This window comes from Oryctolagus cuniculus, chromosome 2 (assembly GCF_051225735.1).
Source record: "Oryctolagus cuniculus isolate XC-2025 breed Fujian yellow rabbit chromosome 2, ASM5122573v1, whole genome shotgun sequence".
In the NCBI taxonomy this organism is placed as follows: domain Eukaryota; kingdom Metazoa; phylum Chordata; class Mammalia; order Lagomorpha; family Leporidae; genus Oryctolagus; species Oryctolagus cuniculus.
In genome coordinates, this window is record NC_142868.1 from 104,949,472 (window position 1) to 104,971,062 (window position 21,591).

The following is a 21,591-nucleotide window of genomic DNA, read 5'->3' on the forward strand; positions in this document are numbered from 1 at the left end:
AGAAGAGAATGTTCTAGAAGTCCCAGTTAAGCTGACTCCTGTCCCCGGTTATACCCGATCAGCCCGTGCAGAGCAGGGGTCCCTAAGTCACTGTGGTTGCTCGTGGTCTCGTGGCCCCGTGGCAGTGTAGACGTGTGCCCAGACAGCCACTGTCGGTGTGGGGCCTTTGGCGAGCACAAGACATTGCCTGCTTCGTTACGGAACAGGCTCTGGGTGAGATGCCCGTGCCCAGCTGCAGGCTACGGAGAGTGTTCGGAGCAGGTCTGGGGTGGGGGGGATGTCCAGTAGGTTAGCAGGGGTAAATGCCGGTTATGGCCCAGCTTCTTGGGCCCCTACTGCCCACCTGGAAGACTCAGATGGAGTTCCAGACTGCTGGCTTCAGCCTGGCAGATGAAAGATCATCTATCTATCTATATCTATCGATCAATCGATCTATCATCTATCTATCGATCGATTTATCGATCTATCTACCTAAAAATGCCCTGTACCACAGGATGTGCTAGAAACAAAAGTGACTTCTGCTACCCAGCAGCACTGAACACTCATGCCACTTTAGGCCGTACAACTCCCCAACAGTCTACCCTGGAGCCTCCCAATGCCAGCCCTTCACTGAGTTAATATGTCACACAGCGTGGTCCAAACCCCTGGTCCGGCACAGGCATGCAGCAGCTGCCCTTCAGCCCCCGCGGGCATCAGGAGAGCCCCGACTCCCGCCCCATGAGAGCGGCTGAGCAGAGGCAGAGAGCAGGCCAAGGCCCCTCCGCTTCTCAGATGCAGCCCTCAGGGCGCCAGTCCCTGAAGCCCTGGCACGTGGCATCCGCCAGGGGGACTGTGGAGCTGCACCTGTGTCGGAGCCCAGCCCCAGGGTGCTCCCAGGATGGGCACGGCTGAGCTTCTGACCCTCCAAAAGGGAGGAGCGCTCACAAGGTTCCCTCTGGGGCTTCTGTCCCTCTCAGCCCTTTGAACTTCCATGCAGAAGAAGTGGATGTCGTCGGTTTGTCCATCCAGCCAACATGGGCTCCCTACCCAGCATGAGGCTCCGGGCAGGGGAGCCCACCACCACCTGACGGGAGAGAAAGCCACAGACGGGCAGGTGGGAAGAGGAGGCTGATTCCCAGACGTGGCCGCAGTGGGCCTGGGTGCTGGCCCCTGGCAGGCAGACGGGGCGCCCCGTGTGGCTCCTTCCTGTGGACAGCGCCGGCACAGCCTGTGTTCCAGGGAGGCTTTTCCAGGAGCCTTAACTGCTGTTGAGGCTTCTCAGAGGGCCGCTTTGAGATTGGTTAATTGATGTTTACAAGATGCGCGCCGGGATCAGAGGATGAAAGGCACTGAGAAAGGGCAGCAATTATGAGCGTGCTGTTCTCGGGAGCCGGGCCAGGCTCAGGAAGGCGGAGTCCAAGCACGCCCCCTGCCGGCCTCCCGCCCCGAGCTGCTGCTCACCGCCCAGCTCCTGGGGGTTGGGGGCTACCTGGTGCCCGGCTAATAAAAAAGAGATTAGAAAACCACCGCGTGCAAAGCCTGTGGCATCTCTGGAGCTGCGATAAGGGAAGCGTTGGCACCAGCGCGCTGCTCTTAACGGACTTCTCACACTGATAGCCCTGGATGTTTGTGTATGGAAAGCAGGCGCGAGCCGTGGCCCTCAGAGCTCAGCTGGGAGCCCAGGGCGGCACGTGGCCTGCAGGGACTGTGGGCCACAGTGGCCAGGTGGCAGGACCACGTGGCCGGCGCAGTGACCTCCAGAGCATGGGGATGTAGGGGCACATCGTGGCGGCGAGGGTGGCAGCTGGGACTTGGAGCAGTGGTGCCGCCGCAGTGTGTCTGCTTCCCCGAGAGGAAGCAGCTGTGACCCGGTGGCCGTGGGTCAGGTCGCTCTGCCAGGCCGTCTGCGTGGCCCTCTGTTCACACTCCCGCCATCTGACGATCCCCCCCCGCAGCACCCCCTGCTGGCCAGCACCATGGGGTACAGCGTGTCCTCAGGAGGCCTGGGAGTTCCGGGCTGCCCTGAACACTGGCGCCAGTTATCACAGCGCGGTGTTGCAGGCGCTGGGGAGGGTGACAGCAGACACACACACTAGACAGACGCATCAGGAGAGAAAGCAACAAGAGAAAGAGGCAAAAAGAGAGGCATGGAAACCCCCAAGGAGACCGAAGGGGAAATGGGCTGCTAACCCCGCTGCTGGGCCCCCGCCCGAGGCCCCGCCCTCATCCTGCTCTGCTCTGTCTCCCCCTGCAGCTACTACATGCTGGAAAACAGACCCAGGAACATCTACGGCATGGTGTGCTACTCCTGCCTCCTGGCACCCCCCAGCGCCAAGGAATGTGAGTGGTCCTCATCCGGGTCAGAGCCGCGGCTTGTCACCCTAGCACTGAAGAGGCTTTCTAAACATGTATTTTATTGTGGAAGGCGGAGTGATGGGGAGAGGGAGAGACAGAGAGAGATCTCCCCTCTGCTGGCTCACTGCCCCCCCCCAATGGCCACAACAGCCAGGGCTGGGCCACACCAAAGCAGGATCCAGGAGCTCCATCCAGGTCTCCCACATGGGTGCAGGGGCCCAAGTCCCTGGGCCATCTGCCGCTGCCTTCCCAGGTGCATTAGCAGGGAACTGGGTCAGAAGTGGAGCAGCCAGGACTCGAACCGAGATTAGCGTTAGCAGAAGCATAAACGGAAGCAGTACCGCGCCTAAGCAGGGGCGCCTCGGGTTGATGAAGAGGGGTGGGGAGGGGTCGATGGTGCTGAGCTTCGAGTGGGAGGGCTAAACAGCCCACTTGGCCTGCAGGAGCCTCAGCTTTCTCGCCTGTGAGGCGGGGACACGAACACCTGCCCTGTCGGTCTCATGAGATCCTGGGGAGAGGCCATGCACGGCAGAGGCCAGGCTGTTCGGCAAAGCAGAGCGAAGAGCTCGCCATTAGTGAGGGCGAGGGGGACCCCGCGGGAGTCAGAGCTCCCGCAAAGCACTCAGAGCCGCCCGGCTCCCGCCTCGGCCGTGAGAGCCTCCGCTCAGAGGAAGGCGCCCGGTGGTCCTTCGGGCTTGTGCTCTGGGGACGCAGCTGGGAGGAAGCTGGGTGTGTGGCGCCTGACGGCAGGAGCACTTGGGGGCAGAGCCGTGGAGGACTCCCACCTCCCCTTGTGGCCCACGGGGCCCCAGGCACACCGGGGGTTTCTCCCTACAACCCCGTGCAGCCTGGGAGGAAGGGGAGGAGCGCAGGGACTAGGGGCGGGGCTGTGGGCGGGGCTGCGGAGGCGTCTAGGGAGGCGGGCTGGGCCCGGAGCCAGGGTGCCCTGCAGCTGCGTTGTCTGGGGATGTGGGGAATTCCGCCCGCCCCTTCCAGAAGGCCCAAACGGAAGAGCCTGGCAGCGGCTGCTCTGCAGAGTGCTGCTTCCCAGCCATCTGCTAATTAACTCACAGCATCAGGGAGGCTGTGGGCTGCAGGAGAGAAGCCTGCTGCATCTTCTCTGCGGGGGGTGGGGTGGGGGGTGTCTAAGCCCGTCAGGACAGACAGTTCTGGGGTGCAGTCCTGGCTGGGCCCATGTCAAACACCTGCCCTCTGTTTAGGAAAGGGTCTCAACCAAACAGGAGCCTGGCAGGCCAGCATCCTCCCTGGGGGACCCTCGTGTCTGACAGCTCTTAGACACACAGGCGCTTCCCTGACAGCAAGCCAATTCCGCGGTCCTGGGGGTTTTGAAAATGAACGCACCCCCTTCCCGCCCTCAGCCCTTAACTGCGCCCCAAAACCCCCTCCCCAACCAGACCTCGAGCTGGGCTCTTAGAATCCAGCCCTGAGAGGGCTCAGCAAAGAAACAGAGAGTCAGGGCCCCCCCACCAACCCGGGCGGCTGTGCAGTCCCTCAGCCCCCGGGAGAGCCCCCTTGAGTGGGCAGAGGCCTCTGCTCCCATATGGGAGGCGGGAGATGCTAGCACCTGCTCACCTGGCACAGAGATACCACGGCTGCTTATGACCAAGTGCCCCAGGAATTACCAAGACCCAAACTCACAGGGCGTCATCCGTCTGCCGCCCCGCCCCGGAAATCCAGGGACTTGCTGATTCCGGCAGAACCCTGCTAGCAGCCCAGGCCCGGCAGCCCCAGGCCTCCCTCCCTGAGCCCAGTGGTCCGTGGTCCAACATCCTTCGCACTCTGTGTCCGTGAGTGGCGCATCCTACAAACCACCGTCACGGAGATGCACCAAGGGCCTGGGCTTGCGGGTGACACGGACACAGACGCAGAAGAGCCGGACCAGGCAGAAGGCAGTGGCTGGCCGGGGGCAGGGACTGTCAGGAGCTGTCAGCGCCGGGGCCCCTCGGTGACAGCGGCAGGCCGGGGTGCACACCCCCATTCTCCACACCTCACGGGTAGCACCCCCTGCTTTCCTGTCCCCACAGAAATGGCGCTTCTCCGTGGGACGCCGTGCAGTCCCCATGGCCGGCCCTGCCCTCACCCAGCAGGCCTGGCCGGCCCGAGAATGTGCGTTTTGAACAAGCTGACCCAGGCTCTGACCCTCCCTGCTCATGTCAGGCGAAATCCCTTTCCTTCCCAAGCCTCAGTTTCCCTCCTGGCCCGCCCAGTGTCCCATGGTGCCCCCTTGCCCTGCTGTGCAGCGCCCACAAGCTAATGCCACCTACAGGCCTGTCACGGGGGAGCCGTGGGACCACAGCCCTCAGGAGAGATGCACAAGGGACTCGTCTTTACTGTTCCAATGGATAAAAACCTTCCCAGTTTCTGGAAGGGAGAGGGAAACGAAAGGGGCGCCCCAAGGGTACCGCTGGGCAGGTTACCTTCAGAACCGCCATCTTCCCGAGGCAGCTCAGGGGTCTGAACCTCAGAGAGGAAAGCTGCGCCCGGGAGAACAGGACTAATGACGCAAAAAAAAAAAAAAAAAAAAAGAGGAATCCGAGGAAGGGGCCAAACGCAAAGCCCGTGGCTGGTCTGGCAGCAGGACGCTCTGTACATCTCAGGTGTCGGAGCAGATCCTGGAGGGACTTGCTGAAGGGGAGCTGACGGCGTGCTCTTAACCCCGGTGCAGCGAAACAGCACGTTGGGCGGGGGGCGAGTGGCTGCGAACGGGGTTTGGCTGGGATCTGAACTCAGGAAGCACAGTGCAGCGTCGGGGGACTGTCATGGTTCCTTACCCTAACGTCTGGGCTGCAGCAGGGGCTCTTGTCTCAGAGCGAGCGAGCGAGAAAGATTTCACAGCTGACACAGCGAGCAGCAGTGAGCATGCTAGCCAGGTGTGATGGAAGGCGTGCACCCGACAGGCCGGGCTGCGAAGGTCCAAGAGCATTCAGACGGGCTCGTGAGGGAATGGGGGGTCCAGTTCTCCCCGCCGTCTCCTGCTGGACAGAGGAGGGCTTGCAGGGTGTGGAATAGGTGGAACTCCTCCCAAGGTTTCCTTGCCCCATGTTGTCAGACTGGGGAACCCTCTTGACACTGGCAGATACTTCTCCTGGGGTGCTTTTCTCGGAGGGAGAGGCTGGGACCACCTGTACAATGACTGCAGTGGGAAATGCTGGGGTTCACCCAAGGCTGCTGTGTTCCTCTCTGCAGGGGCTCTGTTTTCTGTGGGCCCCTTTCATTTCCTATCCTCCTACCTGACACGCTTGGTAAGGCACCTGCACCCACATCCCGCTGTTACAAGAATGGGACGCCTCCTCCTGCCCCTGACCTGTTTGCACGAAGTCTCTGGGACTTGGTCAGGATCTAGGGCCACGGGGAGCAAGCACAGCCTTGTCTGCGCCCTGGCAAACCCATCTCAGACGGAAAGGAGGTACAGGGAGCCACAGACCTCGAGCAGGAAGCCTGCCTCCCCGAGTGAGCTTCCAGCGGCTGCTGCACAGCGCTACTCGGGCCTGGATGTGCACACTCATCCCCAGGGTACCTGTCAGGAGACGAATGTTGACACAGTAGGTCTGGGGCAGCCCTGACACACTGCAGTTGTAGCAAGCTCCTGGTACTCTGTTTTGAGCTGCTGTTGAAGTCCTGATGATTCTGCCCCGCATTGTTCCTGGGATCGCCACAAGGGGGCGCTCTTCCAATGCCACAGCCATAGGCACCCTCGTTGACAGCTCTAGAACCAATGCACAATTCATTTTTTTTGTTATTGTTGTTAAGATTTATGTATTGGGGCCGGCGCTGTGGCATAGTGGGTAAAGCTGCCTCCTGCAGTGCCAACATCCCATATGGGCGCTGGTTCGTGTCTCGGCTGTTCCACTTCCCATCCAGCTCTCTGCTATGACCTGGGAAAGCAGTAGAAGATGGCCCAAGTCCTTGGGCCTCTGCACCTGTGTGGGAGACCCAGAAGAAGCTCCTGACTCCTGGCTTCAGATCAGTGCAGCTCTGGTCATTACGGCCAACTGGGAAGTGAACCAGCAGATGGAAGATCTCTCTCTCTCTCTCTCTCTTTCTCTTTCTCTCTCTCTGCCTCTCCTTCTCTCTGTGTATGTAACTCTGACTTTCAAATAAATAAACAAATCTTAAAAAAAAGATTTGTTTATTTATTTGAAAAGCATAGTTGCAGAGATCCAGAGGCAGAGAGAGAGAAAGAATGAGAAAGAAACACAGAGAGACAGAGAGAGGTCTTCCATCCCCTGGTTCACTCCTGAAATGATTGCAATGGCCGGAGCTGCGCTGATCCGAAGCCAGGAGCCTGGAGCTTCTTCCAGGTTTCCCACGTGGGTGCAGGGCCCCAAGCACTTGGGCCATCTACTGCTGCTTTCCCAGGCCACAGCAGAGAGCTGGATCAGAAGTGGAGCATCCGACACCCAAACTGGTGCCCCTATGGGATGCCGGCACTGCAAGGCGGAGGCTTTACCCACTATGCCACAGCGCCAGCCCCACAACTCATTCTTAAAAGTCCAAGCTGTTTACTCTCTGTAGAGAATGCAGGGCGGCGTATCTATAAATGTGTGGATTAACACACCTCAAAGACGCCACTGCATCCTGCCCTCACTGAGTCACAGTGTAACTCCAGTGAGCCTTATGCTTACAGCCCACTGCGCACCTGCAGCCCCGCTCACCACACATCTACCTCCCGCATCCGGGCCTGGAGAGCTCGCCCGTCCCCGCACTGTCCTTTCTATGCACCACACACTTCTCATGCAGAAACACCTGCTGTTCTCTGGAACTACAGCTTTCACCAGCCACATCGTCCACCTGCTCATTATGGAGGAGTCCACAGGCAGGCGTGTGGCAGGGAAGGCGGCTCAGCCATGATCGTCCTCCGCAGAAGCCAGCCTGGGGAAATGTTTCCATCTGACAGTCCCAGGCAGCCCGAGGAGTGGGAAGCAGCACGCACGGGGACAGAGGGACACCCCCCAGACGCCACGCATTCTGATGGGTGCTGAGTTCTTTCTCATCTGAGCAGAGTGGAATCTGGCAGGGCAGGCTGTGCGGGGGTGGGGGGGACCTTGGCACGCTGTTGGGGAGGGCAGGGGCAGCCTGCAATCAGGGGACAGCGAGACCCCACCTCTCGCCCCCCTTGTCTGCTGGAGGGCAGGTGGCATGTAACTGTGGACAGAACAGACCAAATAAGCAGCTCATTGTTTTAAATAACTGCTCAGGGCAGTTTCTTTTCATCGTTTGCCTCAAACACACTCCTGTCACTTGCCTGCGACACAGCTGCAGCTGGGGAACAGAGTGGGAGCTCCAGCCCTGGGCGCCAGGCTGCAAGCCCCGCGCTCTCAGACGGGGTTCTCGGTCGGCTGTGGCTGTGGCTGCGGCTGAAGCCTGCGTGTCCTCTGCTCCCAGGGCCTGGTGCTGGGTGCCCTGGGGGAAGCACTGGACCTCCTGCAGATTCCCCAGAGGCCCTGGGGGCCACCACAGGGAAGGGTGGAGTGGAGCCCTGGGGACCTACAGGAGGTGGAGCTGGGGCTGTGGGGGCAGATGCTGAGGCATCTAGCTTCGGCGCTGGCATTTTGACAGACGGCCAGTCCTTCGTCTTAGTTCACAGGAAAACTCCAGTGCCCACTCTGTGTTTTTAGCACCATCATCTGTAAGTCTTTTTGTTCAAAGAAGAACCCTGAGGGGGTGGCTTGTGGCATAGTGAGTTAAGCCGCTGCCTGCAATGCCGGCATCCCATATGGGCACCGGTTCAAGACCCGGCTGCTCCACTTCCAATCCAACTCCCTGCTGATGCACCTGGGAAAGCTCAAGCGCCTGGACCCCTGCCACCCGCGGGGAGGTGGGGGGGGGGGGTCGGGATGAAGCTCTGGGTTCCTGGCTGTGGCCTGGCTCAGCTCTGGCTGGTGAGGCCATCTGGTGAGTGAGCCAGCGAATGGAAGACTTTCTCTCTGTGTCTCTCCCCCTCTCTCTGTAACTCTGCCTTTCAAATAAATAGAAACAAACAAGAACGCTGAGAGAACAAAGTCTCTTTAGGAACTAGACACCCTAAGAAGTAAAAATATCTCCTTCCCCGGCCCCTGCCTCCGGCCAGTCCCTCCACTGTGGCCTCTGACCCTGACCCCAGAGGTGACATCGTTCCCCTTGCAGGTGTGGGAGCCACGTCGGGAGCTTCTGCCCACTTCCCCAGCACCGCTGGCAGCAGCACGCTGTCTCCCTTCCAGCACGCCCACAAAGGTAAGGCGAGTGCGCAGGCGCTGGTCTTCTGGGGTGAGGGGCTGGGCTGGCGCCAGGAGGAGGGAGGGCGGTGGGCACAGCGATGGGCTCTTCCGGTCTCCACCGCAGGCCACACCCCCCGCGGTGGGCGTTAGTGACCGGCTCTGTAGTTCTGCCCCGCCCCCAGGAGGTGCCGGGAACAGAGGCGCATTCCGGGCTGGGAGGTGGGGTGCCCATGTGCCCCGCGCCGCCGCAGAACTGGGCCCCTGGGTTCCCGTTCGGCAGGGAGCCAGTAGTAGTTCTGTTGCTGGCGTCCCTGCGAACCTATAAACCTTCCCACTTGCCTGTTCCTTTGCTGTAATCGCATCTCATTCTGCCTAACCCAATAAGGGGCGCAAAGACCGCACCAGCCCCCCGAACCGACTCTCTCTTAGAGTAAACCCCCAAGCCGACACGGCTTTAACGCCTTCCTCCCCGGAGCCCACTGCGGGCCCGGGTCTCAGTGAGGCTCCGGGACACCTTGAAGGGCCCAAGGAGCCCCTGACACAGTGGCCCGGAGCACGGGCGCGACACTGGGCTGGGACATCATGCACCTCACTCCCTCCAGGACCGGGGAGGGGGCGGGGTTGGAGCCCAGAACCTGGAGAGTGTTAAGGCATTGTGTCACCCCTGAAACAGGTGCCCCCAAACAACGCCCAGGAGGCTTGGTGCCATGTGGCTCCCTCAGATAACCCAGGCCCCCCAGTGATGTGTCCCCTGCGCGTCAGGGTGGCGGTCATCAGGATTCGGCTTCCTGACACCCAGGGTCCAGTTTGGTTACTTTAGAGAATTAGAACAAACTTCAGTGTGCAAAGGACAACCCACCTGGCCCTGCCGTCCCCAGAGCAGTGGAACCAAGAGCGAGCGAGGGAGCCCAGACCCTGGTTGTCCCCACAGGAGGGCAGCGAGGGCACCGGCAGCATGTGGCGGCCAAGGCACACTTGACTGCCGGCCGCGGTCTCAGCCCCGCAAGCACTTCCGGGGAGGGCGTGGCTGGAGGAGGGCCCTGCGCTGAGTGACACGCCTGCTTGTCTCCCTGCCACAGCAGAGCTCACAGGCCAAGGCCACCTGGCCACCGCCCTGATCATCGCCATGTCCACCATCTTCATCATGGCCATCGCCATCGTGCTCATCATCATGTTCTACATGGTGAAGACCAAGCCCTCCGCCCCAGGTGCGCGCCCGCACCCTCCCGCGCCCGCCCCTCCCCCTCGCCCAGGACGCAGGGCCCGGCGCTCACCCTGCCCCACCCCCTCTCCCACCAGCCTGCTGCAGCAGCCACCCAGGGAAGAGCGTGGAGGCCCCCGTGAGCAAAGAGGAGGAGAAGAAGGAGTCTCCAGGTCTGTGCCCACCCCGAGGCAGGCCCCCAGCAGGTGCCCCACTCCACCCCGCGCGGCCATCCTCACTCCTCCCGCCCCCCACCTCTGTTCCCTTAGACAACGTGGTGATTTTCTCGGAGAAGGATGAGTTCGAGAAGCTCACAGCAACTCCAGCCAAGACCACCAAGAGGTAGGTGTGTGACGCCTGCTGGGCCTTGCCGCAGGCTGGTCGCTGGGCTGAGCACACGCCCCGTGGAGCTGGCGCGCCTGGACTCAGGGCTGTGCTGGGGATCCCCCCACCCCCCAAAAGCAGGGCCTGGCACCAGGCTGCAACGTGTGCCACTTACACTGAACCCTGCTCAGCCCCGCGGTTCAGCCCCTGGGCTGACGGGGACCGGGTGTGTGAGCGGCAGGTGTCAGGCCCCCCTCCCCAGCTCCTGCGGGTGCCCTGGGCCTCGATGACTCCCAGAGCCTTCCGGGGCCCTTCTCCAAACCGAGGGGAGAACATAAGGCCCGGACACACATGACTGAGTCCCCCACCCACCCCCCGCGGCCCCTGCGCCTGCCCACGCTGGCAACCGGTGTCCCCTTCGGAGTCGTGCCATAGCACAGCTTTGAAATCAGGCTACACGAGAAGTCTTCAGAGAGCTCACGGGAAGTGTGCGTTAGGAAAAAACTCTGCACGGATCCTTAAAGTTTCTGCAGCCGAATCTGCTTGTCGTTTAACTCCATATTCCCTGAGCTTTGGAAGCAGGGTCCCAGTGACTCCCCGTGTCTGCTCGCACGGTACAGCACCCGGCGCTCGCTCCTGTCTCACGGGCGCAGGGAGACTGACTCACGAAAGCCTTGCTCAGGGAAATGCATTAGCTAATTAACTAGTCAGACCCTCCTACTGGGGTTGTTTCCTGTAAACTCCTCCTCCCAATTGATGGTATTTTCAGAACTGGGGATCTAAGCTCTCCCATACACTCAATGGCAAACAGTGCCAGACCCGAGCTGCCGCCCCAGAACCAAGCTTTTGATTTAAAGATTTATTGATTTGAAAGGGAGAGTTACAGAGAGGGAAAGAAGGAGAGACAGAGAGAGAGGTTCCATCCGCTGGTTCACTTCCCAAATGGCTGCAACAGCCAGGGCTGGGCCAGGCCGAAGCCAGGAGCCAGGGGCTTCATCCGAGTCTCCCACATGGGTGCAGGGCTGCAGGTGCTTGGGCCATCTTCTGCTGCCTTACCAGGCGCATTAGCAGGGAGCTGGATTGGAAGTGGAGCAGCTGGGATTTGATCCGGTGTCCATATGGGGAAGCCGGTACTGCAGACTGTGTCGTAACCCGCTTTGCCACAGTGCAGTCCCAGCCCCAGTGTGTGACTCAAACAAGGCCTCGATACAGACGGTACTTCCTGCAGCCTCCAGCCCCACGTGATTCCATCTGTCTCAGCCTCTTCCCTTTTGCTGTTTGGCTTCCCCTATGCCCGCACATAGGCAAAAGGCAGCGGTGGGGTGGGTGTTTGGCCTAGCGGTTAATAGAAGCCTCACACTGGAGCTCCTGGGGCGGATACCCAGCTCTGGCCGCTGACTCCAGCTTCCTGCTAGCGCAGACCTGGGATGAAGTGACAATGGCTCAAGTAATTGAGTCCCTGCCACCCACGCAAGAGACCCAGACTGAGTTCCTGGCTTTGGCCAGGCCCGGCCCCAGACATTGTGGACATTTGGGGAGTGAAACAGCAAATGGGATGATAGCTTGCTCACTCTCTCTCTGTGTCTCTCTCAATTATACATATATATACACACATATATGTGTGTGTGTTATATGTGACGTATATATGTGACATTTATGTATATGTGACATTTTTATATATATGACATTTTAAAGGGCAGGGACTATTAGGGACCCTACATAGAAAAATATGTACTGATTCCATACGCAAAGACTAAATGAAGGTTAAAACCTGAAAACTGTGCTTTCAAGACCACAAGAGCTTTTGTGCCCAGCGTCCATGGTGAGGTTCTGGAGACAGGACCTGGGGGGCTGCGTGGTGGTCTGGGGAGGGGGTGCTGTTCCACAGGGTGTGGGGTTGGGGGGCAGGCCAGCTGAGGGTGCCCAGGAGGCCTCCAAGGAAGAGGGGTCCGCGGGGGCTTCGTGGCTTCCACTTCCGCTGTGCTGCGCCATCCCCTGGGCCGTGTTTGCACGCGGGCCTCCTTCTTGGAACCCCAGTGCCAGCACGTGCATCCTCTTGGGTAAACGTCTTCAGCCAAACCACAGGGACCAAGCAAGGTGGCCTATTAAAAAAGAAGAAGAATATAGCTTTCACATATATGGAATGGTTTTGAGAGTGCAGGGAGGGCTGGCCCTGGGTCCTGTGTGGACCCCGCAGTGCGTGGTGCTGTGACAAGAGACCATCCACCCTGCCCCTCCCCCCAGCAGGGTTTGCCATGTCCCCTCCCCCACTCTGAGATGAGGTCACAGCTCAGGGCTCTGCTCAGCCCAGCAGCTGCCCCCTCTCAGCGCCAGCTTGTGGCTCGCTTAACAGGACTCAGAGGGATGACATGTAGAATCCAGAACGTGGTCAGTGAGTGCGCCTGTGCCGGGCAGCCTCCATGAGTCAGGGGTGGGGGGAGCCCCAGCCCCTCTGACCTCCCCCCCCCAGCACGCTCTTGGGAGCCCCCATACACCTGCAGCTCAGCCTGTACCCAAGTCACTGTGTGCAGAGAGAGGCGTTGTCTTTCTCAGCTGGACTCCCCTCGCCCAGTGCCCAGGAGGAGCAAGCTGGCGCCCCCTGCTGCCCACACCAGGGCTGGAACTTCCCAGACGCCGCTGACCAAGCGTCCCCTTTTTGCTTCCGCAGCGAGAATGACGCCTCGTCGGAGAACGAGCAGCTGCTGAGCCGCAGCGTGGACAGTGATGAGGAGCCCGCCCCGGACAAGCAGGGCTCCCCAGAGCTGTGCCTGCTGTCTCTGGTCCACCTGGCCAGGGAGAAGCCCGCCTCCTGCAGCAAGGCAGCCGGGGTGAGCCCGCGCCCCAGACGGCGCCTTTCTCCTCCTTGTACTGCCCCCTTCCCCCACCAGGGCGTCCCCCACAAGTCCACTGCAGTGAATAAGAGGGTGCTTCAGAGAGGCCACGGAATCTGGAAGGAAAAATGTTTATTTTGGTGCTAAAATATTTGAAATTCATTCATAGTTTTTTTGTAAAGATTTATTTATTTATTTGAAAGTCAGAGTTACACAGAGAGAGGAGAGGCAGAGAGAGAGGTCTTCCATCTGCTGGCTCACTCCCCAGATGGCTGCAATGGCCAGAGCTGTGCCAATCCAAAGCCAAGAGCCAGGAGCTTCTCCCGGGTCTCCCACGTGGGTGCAGGGGTCCAAGGACTTGTGCCATCTTCTACTGCTTTCCCAGGCCATAGCAGAGAGCTGGATGGGAAGTGGAGCAGCTGGGACTTGAACCACTGCCCATATGGGATGCTGGCACTGCAGGTGGCAGCTTTACCCGCCATGGGATAGTTTTTCGTATGATGCATTTTCCTCATGGAAATCCCCAGGCATTTTGAAGACACCTACCCAATAAGACAATTTCCTACCTAGATGTATTTCTTGTATGCATCTTGAATATAAATATATAATTGTCTAGGGGTTTTGTCACCTAGGGCAGGCCACCCTGGGATGTGCCAAGACAGGAGCCGGGGGCTCCCTGAGGACCCAGCTGGCGCCCAGCCAAGCCACAGGCAGCCATGATGGCAATGCCCCTGATGGTCAAAATGCCCAGCTGGGATCTGGGTGTGGCTGGGTCCTGCCAGGACGCCCGCCGTGCTCAGAGCCACCTCCGTGGGGACCCTGGAGGCCTACGTGGTTGTTACCAGGCAGAGGGGTGGCCGTGGGCCACTCAGCGCCTGTCAGCATGGCCCCAGGAGGAGCGGAGAGGATGCGTGTCTCTGCGCCAGCCAGTTCTCTGAAGACTAACTTTCTCCTCACTTTCTTCACAGATCCAAAGCCGAAGGAAAAAGATACTGGATGTGTACGCCAACGTATGTGGGGTGGTAGAAGGTGAGTGTGCAGGGGCTCCCCTGGCCTGCCCCCAGCGTCCGTGTGGGAAGGGGGCTCCGGCCTTGCCCAGGGGACCCGACTGCCTGTCAGGCAGAGGCTGGCCCCCAGCCCTGCTGAGGCGACCCCAGGTTTGCTCCTCACAGCACAGAAGGTGGTCCTGGCCCGGGTCATTGTGGGGCCACGCGGGGGCAGGGCATGGTGGCATTGTCACCTGGGGAACAGCCGGCACCAGTGGGCAGCAGCCTTCGCTCCCGCCATGGGCTCACAGTGTCCCGGGGCTTCAGCGTTTGTGGAACATAGAATAAAAAAAAGCAGTTTATTTTGCTGCAAAAAAAAAATCATGCGTTGTTTTGTGATACACGTTTTCTCTGAGCTCTCTTAATACTGCATGCATGTGTGGATTTAAAAAAAAAATTCTTGCACCAAAATAAATGTATCTTTAGATTCCATTTCCCATGAACCTTTTGAAGGACCCTCCTGTAACAAGGGAAGGGGCTTCACACCTCCCTCCCAAAGCCGCCTCCCCAGCACCATAACACAGGCCTCACCTGAGATACACCTGCCGCGGACAGGTGGGAGGTAACAAGACCGGGGCGCAACCATGCCAGTCAGAAGGCGCCGTCTCGGACTCCCAGCGGCGGCACGATCCAGTCTGTAACTCACCTTCTGTTCGCCCCGAAGGTGACCTCGCTGAGGTCAGGGGATTTTCCCACTTCCTGTCTGGCTGGCGGCCGTCGACGGCCTCCATTCCGCGGGTGGGTTGTGCCTGGACAGGCTGCTCGGGCCGCTGCTGGCCAGAACTAAGCGCTGAGGGTGAGTCGCAGGGCCAGCATTTCCCCCTGGCTGCCTGCCGAAGCGTGGCCTCCCTCCAGACACGCAAGCCCCGTCGGCCTGCCCATCGAGCCTGGCGGAGCGGGGCTGGCAGCTGCCCGTGGGAGCATGGACCTGGAGCTCACGCCCCATCACCTTGGAAAGGGCTCTACGTCCCAGAGACTGCGGCTTTCAGATTCATTGGGGGGAACTCACAAGCGAGAGGGACCCCCTGCCCCAGGGAGACCAAGCATGTATTTCCCATAATCCTGCAATGATACTGATGCCCAGCCCCCCTCCCGCCCCAGGACCCTGATGTAAGGGGTCAGCCCCAGGCGCTAAAGGCTTTTGGGCTTTAAACTTTTTTTTTAATAAAGGTTTGTTTATTTGAAAGGCACTCAAGTGACAGAGAGAGGGAGGAGAGAGGTCTTCCATTCACTGGTGTACCGCCCAGATACCAGCAACAGCCGGGGCTGGGCCAGACCAAAGCCAGGAGCCTGGAACTCCATCCGGGTCTCCCATGTGGGTGGCGGGAACACAAGTACTTTTTTTCCCCCTTTAAATGTTTTTTTTTTATTATGAAAAATGTCACAGAAATGCAATACCAGAGATTGCACAAGGAATCCTGTATCCCGCTCCCCCGCCTGGAATTATTCTCAGGCAAATCCCAGCCCCCTCCTTTTTTTTTGGGGGGGGGGGAACACAAGTGCTTGAGCCATCCTAGTCAGCCTCCAGGTGCATTAGCAGGAAGCTGGATCAGAAGCGGGATCTAAGCCAGGAGTCTAACCAGGCTCTCTGACATGGGATGCGGGCACCGCACGCAGGGGTCCAAGCCCCTGGCCCACCGCGCCTGCCCCCAGGTAGACGTTTTAATGTGAGATCGTTCTCCCGTGCAGTGGGAAAGCACACAGAGAGCCCCTGTGCCCTTGGCCAGGTTCCCCCGAGCAGAGCATCTTGCAGATGCCGATCGGGGGGTGGGGGGATGGAGGTCCTTGCTACCGCCCCCCAGATTTCTCCCTGGCTCTGCTCCCTCCCCCCCCCCTTCTTAGCTCCTGGCAGCTGCCAGTCTGTGCTGTTTCCATGATTGTGTTATTTCAAGACTGTTAGGAAAGCTGGGTGGGCATTTGGCTCAGTGGTTGAGACGTTGCTTGGGAAACCCACATTCCACATCAGGGTGCCTGGGTTCAAATCCCAGCTCGGCTCCCAACTCCAGCCTGCTGCCGCGGTGCATGCTGGGAGGCAGCAGGTGAGAGCTTAGGGATGCGAGTATCTGGGCCACCCATTTGGGAGCCCCGGATTCAGTTCCCAGCTCCTGTCTTCAGCCTGGCCCAGCCCCGGCTGTTGCAGGCATTTGGGGAGTGAACCAACAGGCGGGCGCTCTCTCTGTGTCTGTCTGTCCCTTGACCATTTGCGGCATCTGACCATGGCCTGGTCTCCCTAGGTCTCAGTCCCACGGAGCTGCCATTTGACTGCTTGGAGAAAACCAGCCGGATGCTGAGCTCCACGTACAACTCCGAGAAGGCTGTAGTGAAAACCTGGCGCCACCTGGCCGAGAGCTTCGGACTGAAGCGAGACGAGATCGGCGGCATGACGGACGGGATGCAGCTCTTCGACCGCATCAGCACCGCGGGCTACAGCATCCCGGAGCTGCTCACCAAGCTGGTGCAGATCGAGCGGCTGGACGCCGTGGAGTCCTTGTGCGCGGACATCCTGGACTGGGCGGGGGCCGTGCCGCCTGCTTCCCAGCCCCCCATTGCATCCTGAGGAGCCCTGCCTGGGGACTGTCCTCCCTGGGACGAGCCTAGGATCTGCCGAGGCCCTCGGGAGCCGTGAGCGGTGCCAACAGACTTCCAGGATAGGAGAGGGCTTCTTCATCATGGCGCCGCACGCCCGAGGCTGCTCTGAGGAGCAGAAGGGAAGTGAGGCGTGTCCTGCAGTGTAACCACAGAGAGAGGATTAAAGCCGGGTCCTTCCAGGGACCTCCCGGGGGTGGGGCAGAATGGGAATCTGCTCATTCGCCGGCCAGCCCACTGTGAATTCCTCGGGAGGCAGAAGTCCACGAACCACTTTGCCAGAAGCCACCACACCCGTTGAATGAGGGCTGCAAACAGGAGGAAGGCGCCATCTAAGGGGCACGTGGTGTCCCCCCCACCCCCGCTACACCCCGGGCAGTCCAAGGCGGCCGCGCTCAGGAGGAAGCCTTGGTAAAACAGCCGTGAGATGCCAGCCGCTGCTCCGGGTACCGACTCAGGTTCAGCGTGGTCTGTTCCTGTTGGTGGTGTCAGTGGGATATGTTACCTGTCCCGAGGGCACCCCAACTCCCAGGGGCCTTCCAGGCAAGGAAGGAGGAGCTCACCCATCCATACCCAAGGCACCTAGCGCTGTGCGGTGGCCAAGTTCATCACGCAGGAGCCCCACACCCAGGAGCTGACAGGGTAGGCCTGCCGCTCGGGGCCTTCGGCAGAGTACAGGAGTGACCAGCGCTGTCTAGATACAGAGGTGGCCAGGTCCTAGGCGGACAGCCAGGCATCCATCTGGAGTGTGAGATGGTGGAGGAGCCTCAGGGCGTGAGGGTCCAGCCGGTCTTGTGAGCTGGCCAAGGACAGCGGCTCCTGGGCTTGGGGTCCGGGGAGCAGGGCTCTGGCCGGGCCACTCAGCGCCATTCCTCCTCTCCTCCCTCAGCCTCCGTTTGCATTCTGCAAATCAGAGGTTAGCCCAGGAGTCTGTGTAAGCAGGGAGCCGTTCAGGTGAGCCGAGACGCGGCAGAGCTGCAGGAAAGTCCAGGCCTTGACGCGTCCCGTGGGAGCGAACCCAGCAAAACTCACCGCTGGGTGCCCGCAGGAGCCGCAAGTGTGGGACTTCAGGCTTAAGAGGTGAAGTGAACAACCCAGCGCTCTGGGCAGCCTCCCGGTTACACCTGGGCCGGCCACAGCCTGGTGGGGGGCTGATGTGGACTTGCTGCCTGCAGAGTTCCCACGCCAGGCCCCCACCCCCCAACCCCGCGATGGCTGCTAAAGGAGAACAGAGCACTGTGTTGAGAATCACAAGTCCCAGGCCCGCGCCCAGAGGCTCCGGGGAAATCGGGAAATCGGTCAGATGTTCAAAGGCAATGAGCAATTTCCGGCCGTGAGCGTAGGACACACTGGGGGGGGACCCTGGCGAGGTGCTGAATGCGTAACCTCAGCATTGACCGTGTCTGTGTGCTGCTGTTTTTTTTTTTTTCCCCCGAATCTCTTTGGCATCTCCTGCAAGCTAGAACTCCCCCACGAAGCTTAATTAGCCCGCGAATTCCTCCCTGGATCCTGCGGCGCGCCTGCCCCTGCTTTGCGGCAACGCTGCTGCGAGTCTCCCCTAAGTACACGGCACACGGCACAGGCCGGGAGGAGCAGCTTCCTTCCTCCTCGGAACCGAGAACCCGTCTGCAGGCCGGGAGGGGCCTCGCCCCCGCTCGGGCCACGGGCACCCCTGGGCTTCCTAGGCAGCAAGTTCTTCTGCGGCTCCGTGTCCCTCGGTCGTTTCCGGATCTGCAAACAAACCCGGGAGAGCTGTGCTCCCAGGAGTGTCCACAGGCCACAGGATGCCGGGCGTGGCGTGCCTTTGTGACACCTGAACCATTCAGAAGCTCCCCACCCCCTCAAGGCTAGGTGTGTGGCCAGTGAAGTCTGAATTGTCAATATTTGTGTCTCATTCTGTATAGATAACTTATTCTATTTTATAATCTCAATAAACTTGCAGATGAGCACTGTGGTGTAAGCTGTGTGTGTGTGTGTGTGTGTGTGTGTAGGGGAGGAAGCTCCGTGTGTGTGTGTGTGTGTGTGTAGGGGAGGAAGCTCTGCGTGTGTGTGTGTGTGTGTGTGTGTAGGGGAGGAAGCTCCGTGTGTGTGTGTGTGCACATGCATGTGTAGGGGAGGAAGCTCCGTGTGTGTGTGTGTGTGTGTGTGTGTAGGGGAGGAAGCTCTGCGTGTGTGTGTGTGTGTGTGTGTGTGTAGGGGAGGAAGCTCCGTGTGTGTGTGTGTGTGTGTGTGTGTAGGGGAGGAAGCTCCGTGTGTGTGTGTGTGTGTGTGTGTAGGGGAGGAAGCTCTGCGTGTGTGTGTGTGTGTGTGTGTAGGGGAGGAAGCTCCATGTGTGTGTGTGTGTGTGTATAGGGGAGGAAGCTTCATGTGTGTGTGTGTGCACATGTGTGTGTAGGAGGAAGCTCCGTGTGTGTGTGTGTGCACATGTGTGTGTAGGAGGAAGCTCCGTGTGTGTGTGTGTGCACATCATGTGTAGGGGAGGAAGCTCCGTGTGTGTGTGTGTGTGTGTGTGTAGGGGAGGAAGCTCCATGTGTGTGTGTGTGTGTGTGTAGGGGAGGAAGCTCCGTGTGTGTGTGTGTGTGTAGGGGAGGAAGCTCTGCGTGTGTGTGTGTGTGTGTGTGTGTAGGGGAGGAAGCTCCGTGTGTGTGTGTGTGTGTGTGTGTAGGGGAGGAAGCTCCGTGTGTGTGTGTGTGTGTGTGTGTGTAGGGGAGGAAGCTCCATGTGTGTGTGTGTGTGTGTAGGGGAGGAAGCTCTGCGTGTGTGTGTGTGTGTGTGTGTAGGAGGAAGCTCCATGTGTGTGTGTGTGTGTGTGTAGGGGAGGAAGCTCCGTGTGTGTGTGTGTGTGTGTAGGGGAGGAAGCTCCGTGTGTGTGTGTGTGTGTGTGTGTGTGTAGGAGGAAGCTCCGTGTGTGTGTGTGCACATCATGTGTAGGGGAGGAAGCTCCGTGTGTGTGTGTGTGTAGGGGAGGAAGCTCCGTGTGTGTGTGTGTGTGTGTGTAGGGGAGGAAGCTCTGTGTGTGTGTGTGTGTGTAGGGGAGGAAGCTCCATGTGTGTGTGTGTGTGTGTGTGTGTGTGTAGGGGAGGAAGCTCCGTGTGTGTGTGTGTGTGTGTAGGGGAGGAAGCTCCGTGTGTGTGTGTGTGTGTGTGTGTAGGGGAGGAAGCTCCGTGTGTGTGTGTGTGTGTGTAGGGGAGGAAGCTCCATGTGTGTGTGTGTGTGTGTGTGTGTGTGTGTAGGGGAGGAAGCTCCGTGTGTGTGTGTGTGTGTGTGTAGGGGAGGAAGCTCCGTGTGTGTGTGTGTGTGTGTAGGGGAGGAAGCTCTGCGTGTGTGTGTGTGTGTGTGTGTGTAGGGGAGGAAGCTCTGCGTGTGTGTGTGTGTGTGTAGGGGAGGAAGCTCCGTGTGTGTGTGTGTGTGTGTGTGTGTGTAGGGGAGGAAGCTCCATGTGTGTGTGTGTGTGTGTGTAGGGGAGGAAGCTCCGTGTGTGTTTGTGTGTGTGTGTGTAGGGGAGGAAGCTCCGTGTGTGTGTGTGTGTGTGTGTGTGTAGGGGAGGAAGCTCCATGTGTGTGTGTGTGTGTGTGTGTGTGTAGGGGAGGAAGCTCTGCGTGTGTGTGTGTGTGTGTGTGTGTGTAGGGGAGGAAGCTCCGTGTGTGTTTGTGTGTGTGTGTGTAGGGGAGGAAGCTCCGTGTGTGTGTGTGTGTGTGTGTGTAGGGGAGGAAGCTCCGTGTGTGTGTGTGTGTGTGTAGGGGAGGAAGCTCTGTGTGTGTGTGTGTGTGTGTGTGTGTGTGTAGGGGAGGAAGCTCCGTGTGTGTGTGTGTGTGTGTGTGTGTGTAGGGGAGGAAGCTCCGTGTGTGTGTGTGTGTGTGTGTAGGGGAGGAAGCTCCGTGTGTGTGTGTGTGCACATGCGTGTGTAGGGGAGGGGATGGGAGGTGGGGGGCAGCCCTGATCCCTCGGCCCCGGCCCCTGCAGTTGGGTGCCGGTGATCAGTTGCAGGTGAAGGGTCTGAAACGTGCGGCCTGGGCCAGTCGCGTGTGCAACCCCCTGGAGCGCTGCTCTCCAAATTGCAGGCATTGGTTCTGGGGCGGCCGAGCCCTCAGCTCCCAGCGTGCAGCCAGCTGCGGCCCGATGCACGGTTGTCCACGCCTGCAGCTCAGCTGACCTGGCTGGGGCCTCTGCCTCCTGGGCCCCTTGCCTGGGCCACTCTGCCCCTGTCTTGATCAGCGTCGCCCTCAGCCAGTCAGCGAGCCCAGGCGCGTGCCGGTCTTGGCGCTGACACTGGTGTTTCAGAGCACAAGGCCCAGCTCAGAACTGGCCGCGGCCATGTCCACCTCGTCCCACCAGCCAAACCTGAGGCAACAGGCTGCGTCCCGTTCGCCTGAGCAACCACGCAGCCCAGTGGCGAGGGGCGTGGGTATGGGAAAGTGAAACGGGCAGAGAGCACAGAATTCCACAGGCAAAGCAGCTGCCTCTGGCTGTTGTATTAGATCACCACAAAACAGGGCCAGCACTGCGGCATAGTGGGTAAAGCTGCAGCCCGAGACGCCAGCTTCCCATATGGGCGCCGGTTCGAGTCCCAGCTGCTCCACTTCCAGTCCAGCTCCCTGCTAATGGCCTGGGAAAGCAGTGGAAGCTGGCTCAATCCCCGAACCCCTGTACCCACATGGGAGACCTGGAAGAAGCTCCTGGCTCCTCCCTTTAGCCTGGCCCAGCCCTGGCTGTTGTGGCTACATCTGGGGAGTGAACCAGCAGTTGGAGGGTCTCTCTGTGTCTCTCCCTGTCTGTAACTCTGACTTTCAAACTAAATACATCTTTAAAAATCAGTCACCGCAAAGTGGCTTCTAACAACGCACATGCATAGCTTTCCAGTCCGGAAGTCCCAGCGTCAAGGTGCTGGCAGGTGGCAATCCTTCGGGGCTTAGGAAGGGGGCCCACCCGCACGACCTCGTCCAGGCCCAGGCAATGGCGTCCCCGGGTGCACAGCTCCTGCATCTTCTAGGGCTATGGCTGCATCGCCGCCCTCCCCTCTGTCCTCACATCTCCTGCCTGACCCTCCCCAC

General features: G+C 59.7%; 1 protein-coding gene across 2 annotated transcripts in view; it reads left to right on the forward strand.

Annotated features, from left to right (window-relative positions):
• Positions 1-18,481, forward strand: part of EDAR (ectodysplasin A receptor) — a 75,873-nt gene extending 57,392 nt beyond the window's left edge. The window contains exons 5-12 of one of the 2 annotated variants that reach the window (XM_002709985.6): positions 2,234-2,319; positions 8,482-8,568; positions 9,635-9,760; positions 9,852-9,926; positions 10,023-10,095; positions 12,746-12,905; positions 13,877-13,937; positions 16,189-18,481. In XM_002709985.6, the coding sequence (XP_002710031.1) occupies positions 2,234-2,319; positions 8,482-8,568; positions 9,635-9,760; positions 9,852-9,926; positions 10,023-10,095; positions 12,746-12,905; positions 13,877-13,937; positions 16,189-16,511 (991 nt within the window). In that variant the 3' untranslated portion in view covers positions 16,512-18,481. Of the gene's footprint in view, positions 1-2,233; positions 2,320-8,481; positions 8,569-9,631; positions 9,761-9,851; positions 9,927-10,022; positions 10,096-12,745; positions 12,906-13,876; positions 13,938-16,188 lie in introns of both variants that reach the window. The other variant, XM_089327401.1, reaches the window with a different exon arrangement.
• The last annotated feature ends 3,110 nt before the right edge of the window (positions 18,482-21,591 follow it).